This window comes from Plectropomus leopardus, chromosome 12, assembly GCF_008729295.1.
Source record: "Plectropomus leopardus isolate mb chromosome 12, YSFRI_Pleo_2.0, whole genome shotgun sequence".
In the NCBI taxonomy this organism is placed as follows: Eukaryota; Metazoa; Chordata; class Actinopteri; order Perciformes; family Serranidae; genus Plectropomus; species Plectropomus leopardus.
The window spans coordinates 13,125,855-13,139,880 of record NC_056474.1 but is presented as its reverse complement, the minus strand read 5'-3'; the positions used below and the strand labels follow the sequence as shown (position 1 = coordinate 13,139,880).

At 39.4% G+C, this 14,026-nt stretch overlaps 1 protein-coding gene across 11 annotated transcripts in view; it reads left to right on the top strand.

Annotated features, from left to right (window-relative positions):
* Positions 1–481: 481 nt before the first annotated feature.
* Positions 482–14,026, top strand: part of kmt2cb (lysine (K)-specific methyltransferase 2Cb) — a 90,172-nt gene continuing 76,627 nt past the window's right edge. For all 11 annotated transcript variants that reach the window (XM_042497364.1, XM_042497367.1, XM_042497365.1 and 8 more), the window contains exons 1-2: positions 482–1,205; positions 7,388–7,576. In XM_042497364.1, the coding sequence (XP_042353298.1) occupies positions 7,389–7,576 (188 nt within the window). In that variant the 5' untranslated portion in view covers positions 482–1,205; position 7,388. The remainder of the gene's footprint in view (positions 1,206–7,387; positions 7,577–14,026) is intronic.

Genomic DNA, 14,026 nt, shown 5'->3' with positions numbered 1-14,026 from the left:
CCCTGAACCAGCACGTATTAAAGTTAATCCATCCTTGAGTGTCTAAGCGCTGCTCTAGAGAAAGCTGATGACTGTTTGAGTCACTACAGCTGCTGCTGCTGCTGCTGGCGAAGATTTGCATGAGCTGGAGCACCAAACGGTTGACAATCCCACTCCGATCCGTCTTTAATCCAGGCGCCATCTTTTTCTTCCTCCCTAGCCATTATTTTATTTACTAAATGCCCATATCCCTCCGCAGGGTCAGAGAGTATTTTGAAGAAATTGTCAAACGGTTTGCGTGGTATTTATATCAAATATTCTTATCGATGTTGTTAAATATTTCTCACACTCGCGAAACATATCTTTGTCGACGAGCTGGGCCGTTTTGGAAAGATTTGTGTGCCGTAGTTGTGGTAGGGGGAGGTGGGTCTAGTTTTTGAGGAGCCTGGAGGGGCTGTGCTTCGGTGCCACTTATCATTAGATATGGCCACCGTTATAGAGTACACCGAAGCGTCATCTTCAACTTAATTTAGTAATATTCCTTAGTTACTTCGCTGATCGGTCGCTGTGGCAGGCGAGATGTTATTTTTGGCAAGCTAATGTTTGTTTTTACATGTCTTTGGAGGCGGCTGTTACTGCGTGGCAGGCTGGCTGCGAGAGTCTCCTAACTGGCCGCTTGGTCCCGCAGCTTGTCGATGCTGAAGAAAATAGAACCAGTTGCCAACCAAGCGGTCGGCACCCAACGTTTGTTTTGCACGTCTCCGTACCTTCGCTGAGGATTCACATTTAAAGTTTCATTTACGGGGTGTTGACTTTTGCAGCCGCTTGGATTCTGGCTTTGATTTGTGTGTACGTTGATGGTAAAATTGTTGGCCGTAGACTTGGGTGGCTAACACCAACTAGCTATATAACCCGAACTCGTGCGACGACAGCTGTCATTGGAGAAAGGAAAGTGATCCCCACAAATGCGTGTGCAAGTGAAGCGGTTTTCTGTTGGATTTACATCATCTGCCTTTCCATCAAATGGGCAAAGTTGGGAATAACATTGCAACGTTGGAATATAATGATATGCGTTGTGCATTTTTGAGAACTGCGGTGTTGCTTCATTGGAGAGAGGCTAGCTAGCTCAATTAGCTTGCTAGCTAGCTGGGTGATAAAAGTGCGACGTTTCATCTCCCAGTATTTTGGATATGAAGAGGATAATTCGCTATTCATAGGGCTGGAAGGTAAGACACAATGAGATGTTGAATTGTTTTTCATGCGAGGTAGATTTGTTTGGCGTTCACCTTGTGAAGTAAAGCTGAGCCAACATTATCCACCTCCAGTCTGATGTTGGGGGTTTGTCGCCGCCTTGGCTTTCATGACTCAGACTATTCAACGGAACGGAGCATTTACTAGAACGGTTCTGGGGGGCTATACAATCAGAAATGGGAGGCTAACGTTATATATTCATAGTTTAACACAATATTGGCGATCGACATTCACACACAACTAATGCTAGATTATAATAAAAAACAGAAATCGCAGCTTACGTCATTGTACAACGTATGATTTTCACTTTTTGTGGAGCATTGTAGTTCCCTAGAACATTTCCGTTTCATTGAATAGACCGAGCCTTTGTGTGTGCTGGGCACAAATGCTCATCATTGCCTTGTACCCAGTTGTAAGTTGGCTAACGGACACCGTTGTTAAAGCGAACCGTCAAGTTTGCCATCATCCCAGACTTTTATATTTTACATTGGCTGTGGCACAATAAAAGGCTGAAGCATTAACATTTTGTGTTTCGGCGTAGGCGTTAGTTACACGCTAGTATGATGAGTTGGCCAACTAACTGCAACCACAGGTAACCTGTTTGCTATGTGAACCTCTTTCAAAGTTGTCTCGCCGACTAATGTCTCTCAAAGCCGAATTCAGGCTGCTATTGCCAGTTAAATATCAAAAACTGAGTCATTTCTTAATGCATTTCTAGTCACAGTCAGACAATGGACATATTACTTTTGTGTGTGGTCGCCAAAGGAAAGGCGACAGAGTTCAACACAACAGGCTAGCTATCGCTAGCTGTATGCAACTGCTTTGTGCCCAAGCCTGAGTTAACAAAAGCTAACGTTAGCATGTCTCCAATTGTGCCTGTGGTGGTCGTGACTGCCTAGTAGTCACCGGATCCCAAACTCAGATGCCCTAACAATCAACGTTATTCTCATTACTTTAAGTTGAAGCTTACCTGGTGGTAAATGTGCTTGTGAAATTGTTCTTATCCTACTATTTTTTGTTACATTATCACCACTTCACACCACAAACAGCTTAAGCCCCCGTTTCTTATCTAAGGATTTAAGTTCGTATTCATAGTTTCTGAATTATTGTTCTGACAGCCTAACCATTGTAACGAGTGATATTTCTTGTGGTGTTTGGTGTTATTGGACCGCCATCTGTCCACAGAGCCTGGAGGCCAATATAGACATAAGAGAAATAGAGTGTTTCTACAGACCGGCAGTGAGAGATGGTGTCATTTCCACAATATCTGTCAAATCACACTGAGATCTGTCCCACCTGTTTAATATCGGAGATCATTGGTGTCCATATAGTATCTCTTTAAGCCACAGCACACAGCCAGCCACCAGTAACAGTCATTTTAAATAACTGTTTAGGACAACAAAATGTGCTAAATAGGGATGCATGATTATATAAGCATATTATTGGTATCTGTGGATATTGGCTTCAAAATGAACAACATTCTGACCTAAGTTAGCATTTCTCTTATTTTGCACAATGAAGGAATATTACATAAACTGAAAAGCATTGTATTTCATTTCTCCATGATAATAGTATGCATTAGATAATGTTAATATCACTACAGAAGAGACTTAAAGATTAGCCAAATTAGCTGTGTAAAAAAGTGGATGTATTGGTATCTGTTATCAGCCAAATAAGTAGTGTGTGTGTGTGTGTGTGTGTGTGTGTGTGTGTGTATGTATGTATACACATACTGTATGTATATTTTTAAAAAACAAAAACATAAAACAAAACAATATTGTGCATCCCTAGTGCTAAAAGCAAATTTGTGTAGTGTGGGGCTAAACAATATACTTCACTTCAATTGGCATTGCATTGTACAAAATAAATTACATTTCATAGGATGTCATGAAATGTCGAATAAGGCCCACCATTGTTTACAATCTATTTTACCTCTTTACTAAAAATGAAAATGAACAAAGTTGACTTTCTCATGACTCATCCTAAAGATTAGTCATAATGTAGTCTGATGTAATTGCGTTTTTGTACAGAAAAACAAGCTGGCAAGTCAAGTGGCTTGTGTGGATTTTTTAATCTTACTTTTTGAAATGACTGGTTGGTAACAAATATGCTGTGTCTGTTGTTAGCTTTTGAAAAGCTCTGTCTGGTCACATGAGTCAGTTAACCACAAAACTTTTTATGTTGTGTACAACAATGCTTTGGAAACAAAAGACTGAAAATGGTGAAGTTTTTCACTTCATTTGTTTATGTAGCTTTAACTTTATAATATTAATCAATTCAACATTTTTGAGCCACATTCAGAAAGGTTTGAGACTTCAGAAATCTCCCTGAAACACCACCGCGATACAGTGCTATGGGCTTATTAAACGGTGAAAACAAAAAACTGTTGCCTGCTTTCATGTTTAGTGGACACAAACTACTACAAATGTCCTTTTGGATGTTACTGACTGTATGAAGGAGGTCATTTCTGGAGTCTCTTGCCTTACTAGCTCAGTTTTTTCCACCAACTGCTAAGAAAAATATCTGGTTATTGCTTTGCTAGATGCTCAAATGTCTTCGCCAGCCACTTGTTAACTTTGTCCTTGTCTACATTAGCCTCGCACACCGAGGCCAAAGCAGCACAATGGCAGCAGCTGCAGTCAGCCATCATGGTCTACACAAAATGCATATAGCCATGGTAATGCTGTGAAATTAGAGGGTTTTTTTACAGTGCTCTCAGCCCCCAAAAAATTAAAAAAATCTGTGCTAATCTTTATTTACACAAACTTTTATCATGCAACACCTTAGCTCTCAATGATGTGCAAAACACTTACTGTGCTGCACCATTTGCCTGCAGCAGAGTATAAGCCTTACCACACTGCCTAGTTGAGAGAGGCTTGATGTTCACGAGACACACATGTGGAGGCAAACACTTTTCAAAGCAGCTTGTGCAGCACATGAAGACAGGTGACAGATTAATAGAAAAATCTGAATGAATAAACAGAGAAAAGCAACAAATGTGGATGCTGTCATAAAGGGCATGAGGGGTCTGGTTTGAGGGTGAAAATTATATGAATCACACACTATGCTCTCTGGAGTTACCACATCTCAACCTACTGAATGCTGAATGCTATCATCAAAATGCCAAATGGGAAAATGGTGTTCATAGACCTGGAGGAGAGACCCATACATTTATGCAAAGGATGATTAAATCTTTTACATTTTGATTATTATAACCAGTAGCCGAGTGGAGAATAGCATTCACATCAGCTAGCTGATATGATGGGTATTCTACAAGGGAAATGGGTGGGTTACTGATAGGTGGGTATACTATGAATGGACAATTAGTATACCCTGTATACCTGCGTATACCCTCCACTATACCACTGTGCGTAACCCAACAGAAGTAGTTCAGTCTTTTCATCTGGTGTGAGTCCATGGTTAGAAACTTGGAATAATGCGTCAACACTCTCAAGTAGGAACAAGGGGTGTTTTCCCATTCTTCTTAATCTGCAGCGTATTCGGCATTGCATGGATTCAGTATTGGTACTCAATAGTCAAAAGCAAGGTGACTTTTTGGAGATGGGCTTGAAATCGATTGTGAAAAGAAAGCTGTATGTTTCCTCACCATCTATAGAATCAGCAGCTGAAAGTGCAAAGCAGTCGCATCAAGACATTTCTTTACTGAAGGGTGTGAGTTTGTTGTTTCTTTTGACCACAAGAACTTACTCATTTGGTCAACAACAACACTTCATCACAATAACATGTGTTAATGCATAAAGCTTCACAATGTTATCAGTGTATGGCAATCACACTGACATCAGGGTGTGCAAAAAAAACAAAAACCTTTCCTCTATTTTTTCTTTTTTACCCCAAAAGACCCAGTGGAAGGAAGGCCTGTTTCTCTTATGGACATCTGATTGGATCATGGTGTGTGAGAGCTGTAGATTAATTAAAAAAAATCCTAATAATAATCTTTAGTTCTATAGCACGTTTCATACATAAAATGCAGCTCAAAGTGCTTTACACGCAAGAGTGCCAAAATCTAAATCCTAACAATGTATGATATACATACATACACTTCAACATTTACACGCACATGTACACATAAATAAAACAAAACCATTATACAATCACCCCATGATGCAAGTCCATCCTGTTCGCAAACTGCGGTCACATATAAAGCAAATTAATTTGAGAGAATCTGACTGCTGGAATGTTTGTGCATCTTTTGGATGCAAGCAGCCAATGGGTATTTTCACAAAAAGTCTTTCAAATTGATTTCAGACTTTCCGGCTTTCCGCGTTCATTTCAGTGAACAAAATTGTTCACTGAAATGAAAGTTTGCCTCAGTTCATCATAGGAGTGGGTTATCTGGGGTGAATATCAAAATTTTATAACCCAAAATCAAAAATGTGATGGTACAATTTTTGGGAAATTCAATTGCAGAACTATTTCAAAATAAAATAACCAGATGGTAATGTTTGTTTTTCAAAAGTCGGGAACAGTTGAGGAAAAGGAAAAGCAGTCCTGTTTCCCTTTGTGTCTCCAATCCAGCTAAAGGGCAGCATTCACCATATTTACCATTTAGCTTTTTGTTGTGGATTTTCTTTCAGTGGGTGGGTTGCATTAAATAGAAAACTGTTAGCCGCTGGATGTCGAGTAATGACAGAACGCTTCTGATTTCTTGTCATGTCCTTTTATCTATCTACTCTATGGGGCCATCGTTGTAGCAGAACTTTGTGTGAATGTGTATTGAGACGTTTTTAACTGTATCTTAATCTGCACATGTAATCAGATTTTAAATGTGTAAAATAATCTCTAAGTGTGTTCTCAGATTTGTGAACATGTAGGCCTATAGAAATCTGCAAATGTGGATAGGTCCATGTGTCTGTATATCAGGCCTATGTGTGTGCAATCTGTAAAATAACAACAGAGTGAATTGTTGTGTTTTCAGAATCTGTCATCATATTTGTAAAAGTAGAAAAAGAGAAAAAATCTCCAATCTGTATTTAGATTTGCAATTTTATTATAATTCTTGAATGTGTTGACTAAGCTTTAATTCGTTACATAGATCTGTGAATGCGTGGACAAATCTGTGGTTAGGTGCGGTGGCAAATTCTTTTGACCGGGAGCAGTGGGCCAGCAGCCAAATGTCTTTTTTCTGATGGTAAAAGTAATGCATCAACAACAGTTGGATTATCGGACAAGGCTGTTTACCCAGTAACATTAGCATTTTTTCTGAAATGCTTGCTATAGCAATCATATTACATATTCCTTTGTGGCTAGGTTAATATAAGATATCCCCGTGGATATTACCATTTTCGCGTGATCCTTTTTCAAAGCTGCCATGTTGTTTGTTATGTTTAGACTGCTGCATTTAGCAAAGCATTCTGGGAATTTTTTCTACCACTTAGTTTGGAGTTTGCATCTGAAAGCCCTCCATTTCTAGGGCCTTGTGGAGAGTTGGATGAGAACCACCCCTCGACCCCCCCAAAAGAAACTGGACACCATACCCTATGCAGTGGGTGTGGTAGGGCCAAAGGGGGAAAATTGGGAAGTTACTAAATATGTCGCTAGTCGCTTTTTTTGTAAATAAAGTTGCTGAAATTGTTTGAAAAGTTACTTAATCCAGTAAGAAAGTCACCAAGTTGGTAGTGCTAGTAGTGCTTAAAATAAACTTAAATGGGTACACCTGCAGCCCATTGGTATGTAGGCTGTATAGCTAATGAGGCACATTTGCAAATTGTCAGACGCATTTGCAGGTACAACAGAGGTGAAGCGAAACTCGTGGGTAAAAAAACCTCTAATTAAAAGGCCCGCCTGAGTCGTAATTATTGATTTATCTGCATTTACACCTGTTGGAGCAATATACTTAGGCTTTTCAGCCATTAATATATTACAGATTTGTCCACACATTTACAAAGTTATGTCCACAATTACAAATCTCAATACATTAGCAAACCTAAAAACTAATTTTTAGATGTTTTTATCGTACATTCACAAATCTGATCATGCACACACATGGATTGAAATACAGATACACAACTCTCCACACATATTTGCAAATAGGTCTAGGTCTACAATCACAGCCCTGTACCCCTCCTTGAAAGCCTGTAAATAGTCTGAAAACAACAACATGTAACATCTATCATGATTTATGCATTTATTTTTTCAGAATGTCATCAGAGGATAAGACTGTGGAACCCTCTGACCAGGGACCTTCACCGCCCTCCAGCAGTGTAGGGGCCACATCCACAGGAAGTCCTGCCCACGCAGACAAACGACCCCGTGGCAGGCCGCGTAAGGATGCTGCTGCGATCCTACCCCAGGCGCCACCCTTATCTACGTCTAAGAACAGAAAGAAGTAGGTTTTAAAGTTTGAATGCTCAAAGTAATCCTTTGTGTTTTTATGCATGAGGGAATTTAATATTCCTTGATATAGATGCATTTTGGTAGTGCTGCTGATGTAATACAGAATTAAAACTAAATTATTACTTAAGACATTTTTTTCGGTAGTTGCCTGTGGCCAGGCGTCAGTTCAACCCATTTAATGTTGTCCATTTGATATAGTAGTAGTCAGTGATGCATCTTGACCCCCTGAGAAGATCCATTCACTATTGGAGTCATATAACAGTCATATAAGTGTTTTTTGGTGCAGTGGGCAAAAAACCCCAAATAACCCTTTAGTATATTGTAATTCAAGTGGTCTGGAAGAATAGTAGAATACTAGACTCCTGCACCCCGCTCTTGGTCCTGTTTTCAGGTGTTACAAAATCTAGCCTGTTATGGGAGACTTTGGGCAATCCAAAGCCATTTCTGAGACCGGGTGTTCTTATTGGCTGCTCTACAAATACAGATGCATGTGCATGTTCCAGTTGGTGAAAATCCAGTTCAGTGGTGGAAAATCATGCAGAAAATGTTGCCATGCCAGAATTGGAAACAACCGCTTACACTGCAAAGTAAACCAAAAAAAGAAATTATCAAAAAGATGGTGTAAAAGAGAGTCTTGACAGTCAATGCAAAAATATGTGTCAATATGCGTAAAGTGTTTCAGAGATGGAGAGAAAATGTTGCTAATAGTTTAGCTTTCTGCTAACCGGAGCCAATGGCTCACAGCTGCTGTCAATTCAAGTTTATGTTTGTGCAGATAACTAGAGCCTGGTATGTCGTCTCAAAAGGCTTTACAGATATGGAGCGTCAGTTAGCAACTGTAGCAACTTGAATTCAGCCAGCAGACTGCTTTGACTCCCTGCCGGATCAAAAAAACTTATGTTGCTGCCGTCACAATGGAAGATATTTTTATCTTGTTTTCAACTTGCTAGTCTGTGTGTGGGTATGTCATGATGCAAATGGTTTCCCATTGACACCCATTGGAATTGAACTACCACAGAGTTGGTTTTGAGTATTTTGCCAGGTGTTTATGAGTATGTCTGTCTCTCTGTGGAGAGAATTTTTCATCACAATAATGTCACACCCATGCAAGATGCAGTCATAAAACTTTGCAGGTGTGTACTTGAAATCAAAATGAAGGCCGAGATTAAAGATGGGTGTGGTCTGAGCAAGGGTGTCGGCAGCGGGTGGGGAAGGAACTTATTCACGGGAGCCCCCATCCCCCAACCTCATGCCCCTGCCTCAGAATGCTCTACAAGAGTCTACTTGAGATCACAACGCCGGCCAAGATCAAAGATGTGTCTGGTCCGGGTAATGGTGCTGAAAGTAGGGAGGTCGCCATTGGCGGTCCCACTTGTACACCCTTGGTTTGTTTTAAGTCACTGATTCCTGAGTTGCGCCTGGTGTGATCCCATTGCAAAAAGATCTCTAAATGAATTATCAAGAAGATATCCCTTGTGAGTAAACTAAGTCATAGTGCAGACATGGTTACGAAGCGCACCAAAACCACTTCATAAAATCTTGATAATGTAGGATTGTTTAATTTCAGCACAAAAAAGTCAACCCAACCACACCCGTTTTGAAAAAAAGTAGTAATTATATGTGCATATTTAATGTGTTTTTGGTAAAATACAAAATATTTGTTGATACTTTGGACTTCGCTGTTGGTTGTTCAGAATTGATCATGTTGTGGCCATTTAGTTGGTATCAGATTTTTGATGAAGTGTCCTGGTTGGAATTATGATTGAAGTCCTTGTCATACAGGCGTGTTTAACAGTTTTACAGCAGCTTGACTTCAGGTAAGGCCAGTACAAAAATGTGTTATGTTATGTAAGGTGCCTGGTTTCTTTGTGACTTCCATAGCAACATATAATGCAGCTTAGAGCTGCTCTGTAATGTAATGCCCACAAGGTTCTTAACTCTCCTTAGTCTGTCCTCTCAATCAATCTTAATACCCGGTTCCCAATGGATAGTTTAATCTGCAAGCATCCAGACGATACGTTAATGCCACATTGGAAGGATGACCTGGTACACACTTGAATTGTTTCATGATGAAGAATTGGTAAAAAAAAAAAAAAACAAAGTGTCAGCAGAAATGGGTTTCTTCATCTTCTGCTTTTCTTCAATTTTTCAGCTTGGACCCCATTTTCACCATTATTTTTCCTGTAACAAGTCACATCTTGCGAGATTTCAGAGCAAGACTTCTCCTTGAGTGAGAATTCATAACAATAACAAACCAGTCAAAGGTGAACAAAAAAATAATTTCTCTTTAGGTTTTTTTTTCTGCAATGTTGTTAGACACTTCTAATAACAACAAACCCGTTAGTGGCAATAACGAGCACTTTTGATAGACGTAAATTGACAGTGCACAACTGCCCTTACGGATTACATTGCAGCCTCTCGGTTGCTTTGGCTGCAGCATTCTTGCAATACTGAACCAATTTCAAAGATTGTTGTCCCCATTAGTCACTTGGGCACAAAAACCTAGCAAAATAGGGTCAAGGTTGAAAAATATTGAAGAATCCCTTTAAGACTGTAGTTGCTGGTATAAAGGGTAGCATAGAAGTGATGTCACTGATAGATCCACTGCACCTCTAGAAAGCTCAGCTGTAAGTTAATATTCCGTAAAACGCCCCTTCACAAACTCTCACGAATGATCATAGCTTTGTGGATGGAGCTCAGTTTGTATTGCCTTTCAGTCAATTCAAAACACCCGTAATTTCCATTCTAAGTATTGGTCATAAAAACAATTGTTAATCAATGGTGGGTCTTCTCCAAGAAGTATTTCACTGATATAAAGAATGCCCTCACATAAAACCAGGCCGTCTCTGCCGTAGAAAGATGCCAATACTTTTTAAACTGGTGCTACAAGAGCAGAGAAATCAGAAAAAAGGGTGCTTTTGCTTAAGAGGTAGCAAACATACAACTACCAGAATGCTACGCTCCCGCTGGTGGGTACATAATGTTAAATGGTCCGTGTGAAACAATGGTGGCTGGCTGGATCTCGTATTACAGTCAAACAGTAAGTTGTGTGATGTAGTGTGAAGCCCACTTCCTGTTTACTAACTTTTGCCATTACAGCCAAACCAAGTCCCCAGAAAGTGAGCCAGGTTCTGATGCCAATATTACTTAGTGGCCAAAAGTGGAATTACACTGTCTGGGTTGGTCACATGATGCCCACTGGCCCAGAAAGACTTTTCCTCATTGACTTAAGCATCAAAACCCCCGTAAAATGACTCACTATCTACTTCGCTAACATTCGGAAAGTCTAAAAGAGCCGCAAGATAGAATTTTTAGACTGCCATTATAGCCAGCGAAGCGCCAAACCAGAAGTCAGTTGCTCTGCCGGTTGCCTGCTCGGGCAAGCTAGGCCGCTGTAAATATCTAGTGGGAATGCCTTATTGACCAGTAGATCCGGGTATTTTACACCCGGAAAAAGATCTTTTTTTTGCTTCATTCGCCGATGAGCAGCTTTATGGGTGTGTCATGACTGTCTTTATTACATCAATTGATGAAATGGGACATTAAAATATGTTTCTGACAACATTTTTGGCAAGAAATAGGCAGTGCAGTAATGTAACCTGGATTTATATTCAGTCAGCACTGCCTAGTTTTACCGTTTGATATGATTTGTGAGTGAGTGAGTGAGTGAGTGAGTGAGTGAGTTTTGTAAGCTATGCTCAATCACATATACTTGAGAGTGAAACAACTTCAGAGCTGTGAATTATCCCCATAGCACAATCTAGTGTTCAGACCAACTGGATATAAGCACTGTGTGTATAAATATTAAAATAGCCAATGTTAAGTGTTAAAAGCCAGTTTGCTTGTGACAAAGGAGGATGTGTCAAAAATCGCTCTTGTAGACCTGGTTGTTGGAATTTACTAGATTTGCCCACGCTCCATCTGCTAGTCAGTCCACTTCAGAGCAGCATGATCCTTTTCAGGTTTTCCAGGCAGCATGCTGCTAGCTGGGACTACTTACCACAGCATTATTTTCACCTTTTCTTTTTTTTTTCCTCTTTCTCCCTGTGGTGGGACTGTGGGGGGGATAAGTTGTGCAGGGTATGGGGTTGAATGTTAGTCTTGAGCGTTTGTCAGTGAAATAAATGGCTGTCTCAAGGCTGAAATTCGATGCCTTCAGCGTAGTTATGTATAATTACAGTAAAATGTTTTGAAGCAGGCTATATAAAGACGTCACCACCATCGACTACTTTGCGTGTAATACACAAGATTGTGGTCATAGATGAAAATGTCACACACAGTTAATTTCTGCATTTAGATTTCCCCTCAGGAATCAAAGCCTACTTAAATGGCGTTAGCTATAGATGGTAAAAGTGTTTGTTGTGAACATGTAAAGCAAAGCAGTGTGATGTATGACCAAACGATGTAACTGGTTTGCTGCTCTGCTGCTATTTTAAAAATGGTTTGCTTCTTCCTGGTGCATAGCTTTCTGCAGTTTTTCATATCTCCGGCCTCTTGTGTAATGCTGATCCGGTGAAGAATAGTTCTGAAAATGTATATAATTGCAGTCTTTTCTATCTAGATCAGGTTTTACCACATGGTGGACGGCAGTCAGGGCTCAAGACCAAATTCTGATAAATTTATGAGAATAAATAAGCATGTTTTTTTGCATTTATAGACAGTAGGCACAGCAAACCTGGTTATTACAGCAATATCTTCGGACAATTGAGCCAATCAAATTGACTGTATACAATGCTTAGACATTTGGGTAGAGAGAACAACAGCAAAAGATAGTGAGAGACAGCATGATGTAACTGACCTGTGTTGCAACACACTGTGTTATGATTGTTTCACTTGTTCTAATCAAACTAACATTATATGCCTTGATCATGTTTGGGCCTTTTTTTTTTGGCCTATGTAAATTGACTTTGAAGCCCACTGCACTTCCTGGGGCCTGGGGAAGTCACAGGTTCATTTCTCTCATTAGGGAGGGAAGTAGAAAAAATGTATTTTTCAAAAAGAGCAAGAGAGAAAGAAATGCACTTTTTCTAAAAGATTATTCAGATTCTCTCTTGTTTTACTGTAATGTAGGTCTTGACCCTTTGAAACCTTGAGCAACATCACTTGTACTGCTTTCAGATGCCTTTCACAAGAATTTAATACTTACAACCCTGAGAAAACGGGTATAAGTTATTTCAAAAATATTTTAAAAAGGCAGCAACTTGGCAAGAAATGTTCCACAATTGTCAGAAATTGGTAGATTAAGAAAATTATTTCAAAAAGCTAGGGAAACTGTCAAGGGAAAAAAAATCTAGAGAAAAACTATATGTTTAATTATCATAATTACGTGTTTAAAATTATGATGCAAAAATATTTCTTGTAACACTTTTTCAAGGCCATTTCCTTGTTTGTTTTTTGTTTTAGTTTTCTTTTTTTAAAAAAACAATTTTCTTGATCATTTCATGGGTCATTTCTTCTTTCATTGCTCATTGCCTTCTTTCCATGTTTTTGAAAAAAATCTCGCTAATTTGCTCAGGTTTGAAAGGGTTAAGTTCATTGTGCAAGGACTCATTTTATTTATGGGAAAGATAGTAATTTGTTTTTTCATACATGTGTCATACAATTATGCCACGTGGTTGGAAAAGTAAGCATTGATGTCTGACAATATGGTTGATAAATATTTGAATTTGGACATCCATGTTGTTGATTTTATTTGATGGATGTAAGGGGGGTTGTAGGAAACAGTTTAAAAATGAGGTTCAGACCTTTCTCTGGGAGAAAATTTTAGTAACTGGACCTCTTAAAATTTTAATTGAATACTTCTGGGTTAGTATATTAGTATTATCAGTTTTTCTAGTTGAAGTAACAATAATGTTATCCTGTGTAGTTATTATAATTATCAGAAAAATATTGTTCCTTATGAGAGTTATATAACTTCAAACTCTGTCATGCACAAAATTCAGTGTGATCCAAAACTACAGCTAGGGAGCCCATCAATGGCTCAGCAATAACTGCGCACTCCTTCACAAAAACATGAAAGAGCTCTCTGTTAGAATTAGTTTCCACCTTATTAAGATATTTATGTTTGACTCAAGCTTACAGGTAATTATGTTTTTAGCCAAGGTTTGCTGGAGGCCTTCTCTGTCATTCTTGGATTTTTTATAGGGTTGTTCCTTATCTTGACATGGGAGTCATTTAGAGGGAGGGGTTGATTTGGCATCCAGCCATTTGTGATTTTTCTCTCCAGTGGCACCGAAAATTACCCCAACCCCCCCCCCCCCCCCCATCTCCTCCCTCACATCCAACCCCCTGTATCCTCCTGAGTACCCATGAGACACGCTGCTCTCATTTGGCCCACGTTCTCTCTCACCACTTAGCATGCTAACAATTGATGTTGCTATTTAATTTGTATCCATGACAATTACTCTCTCCACACGATGCTTCCAAGATTAGTTTAACAGAG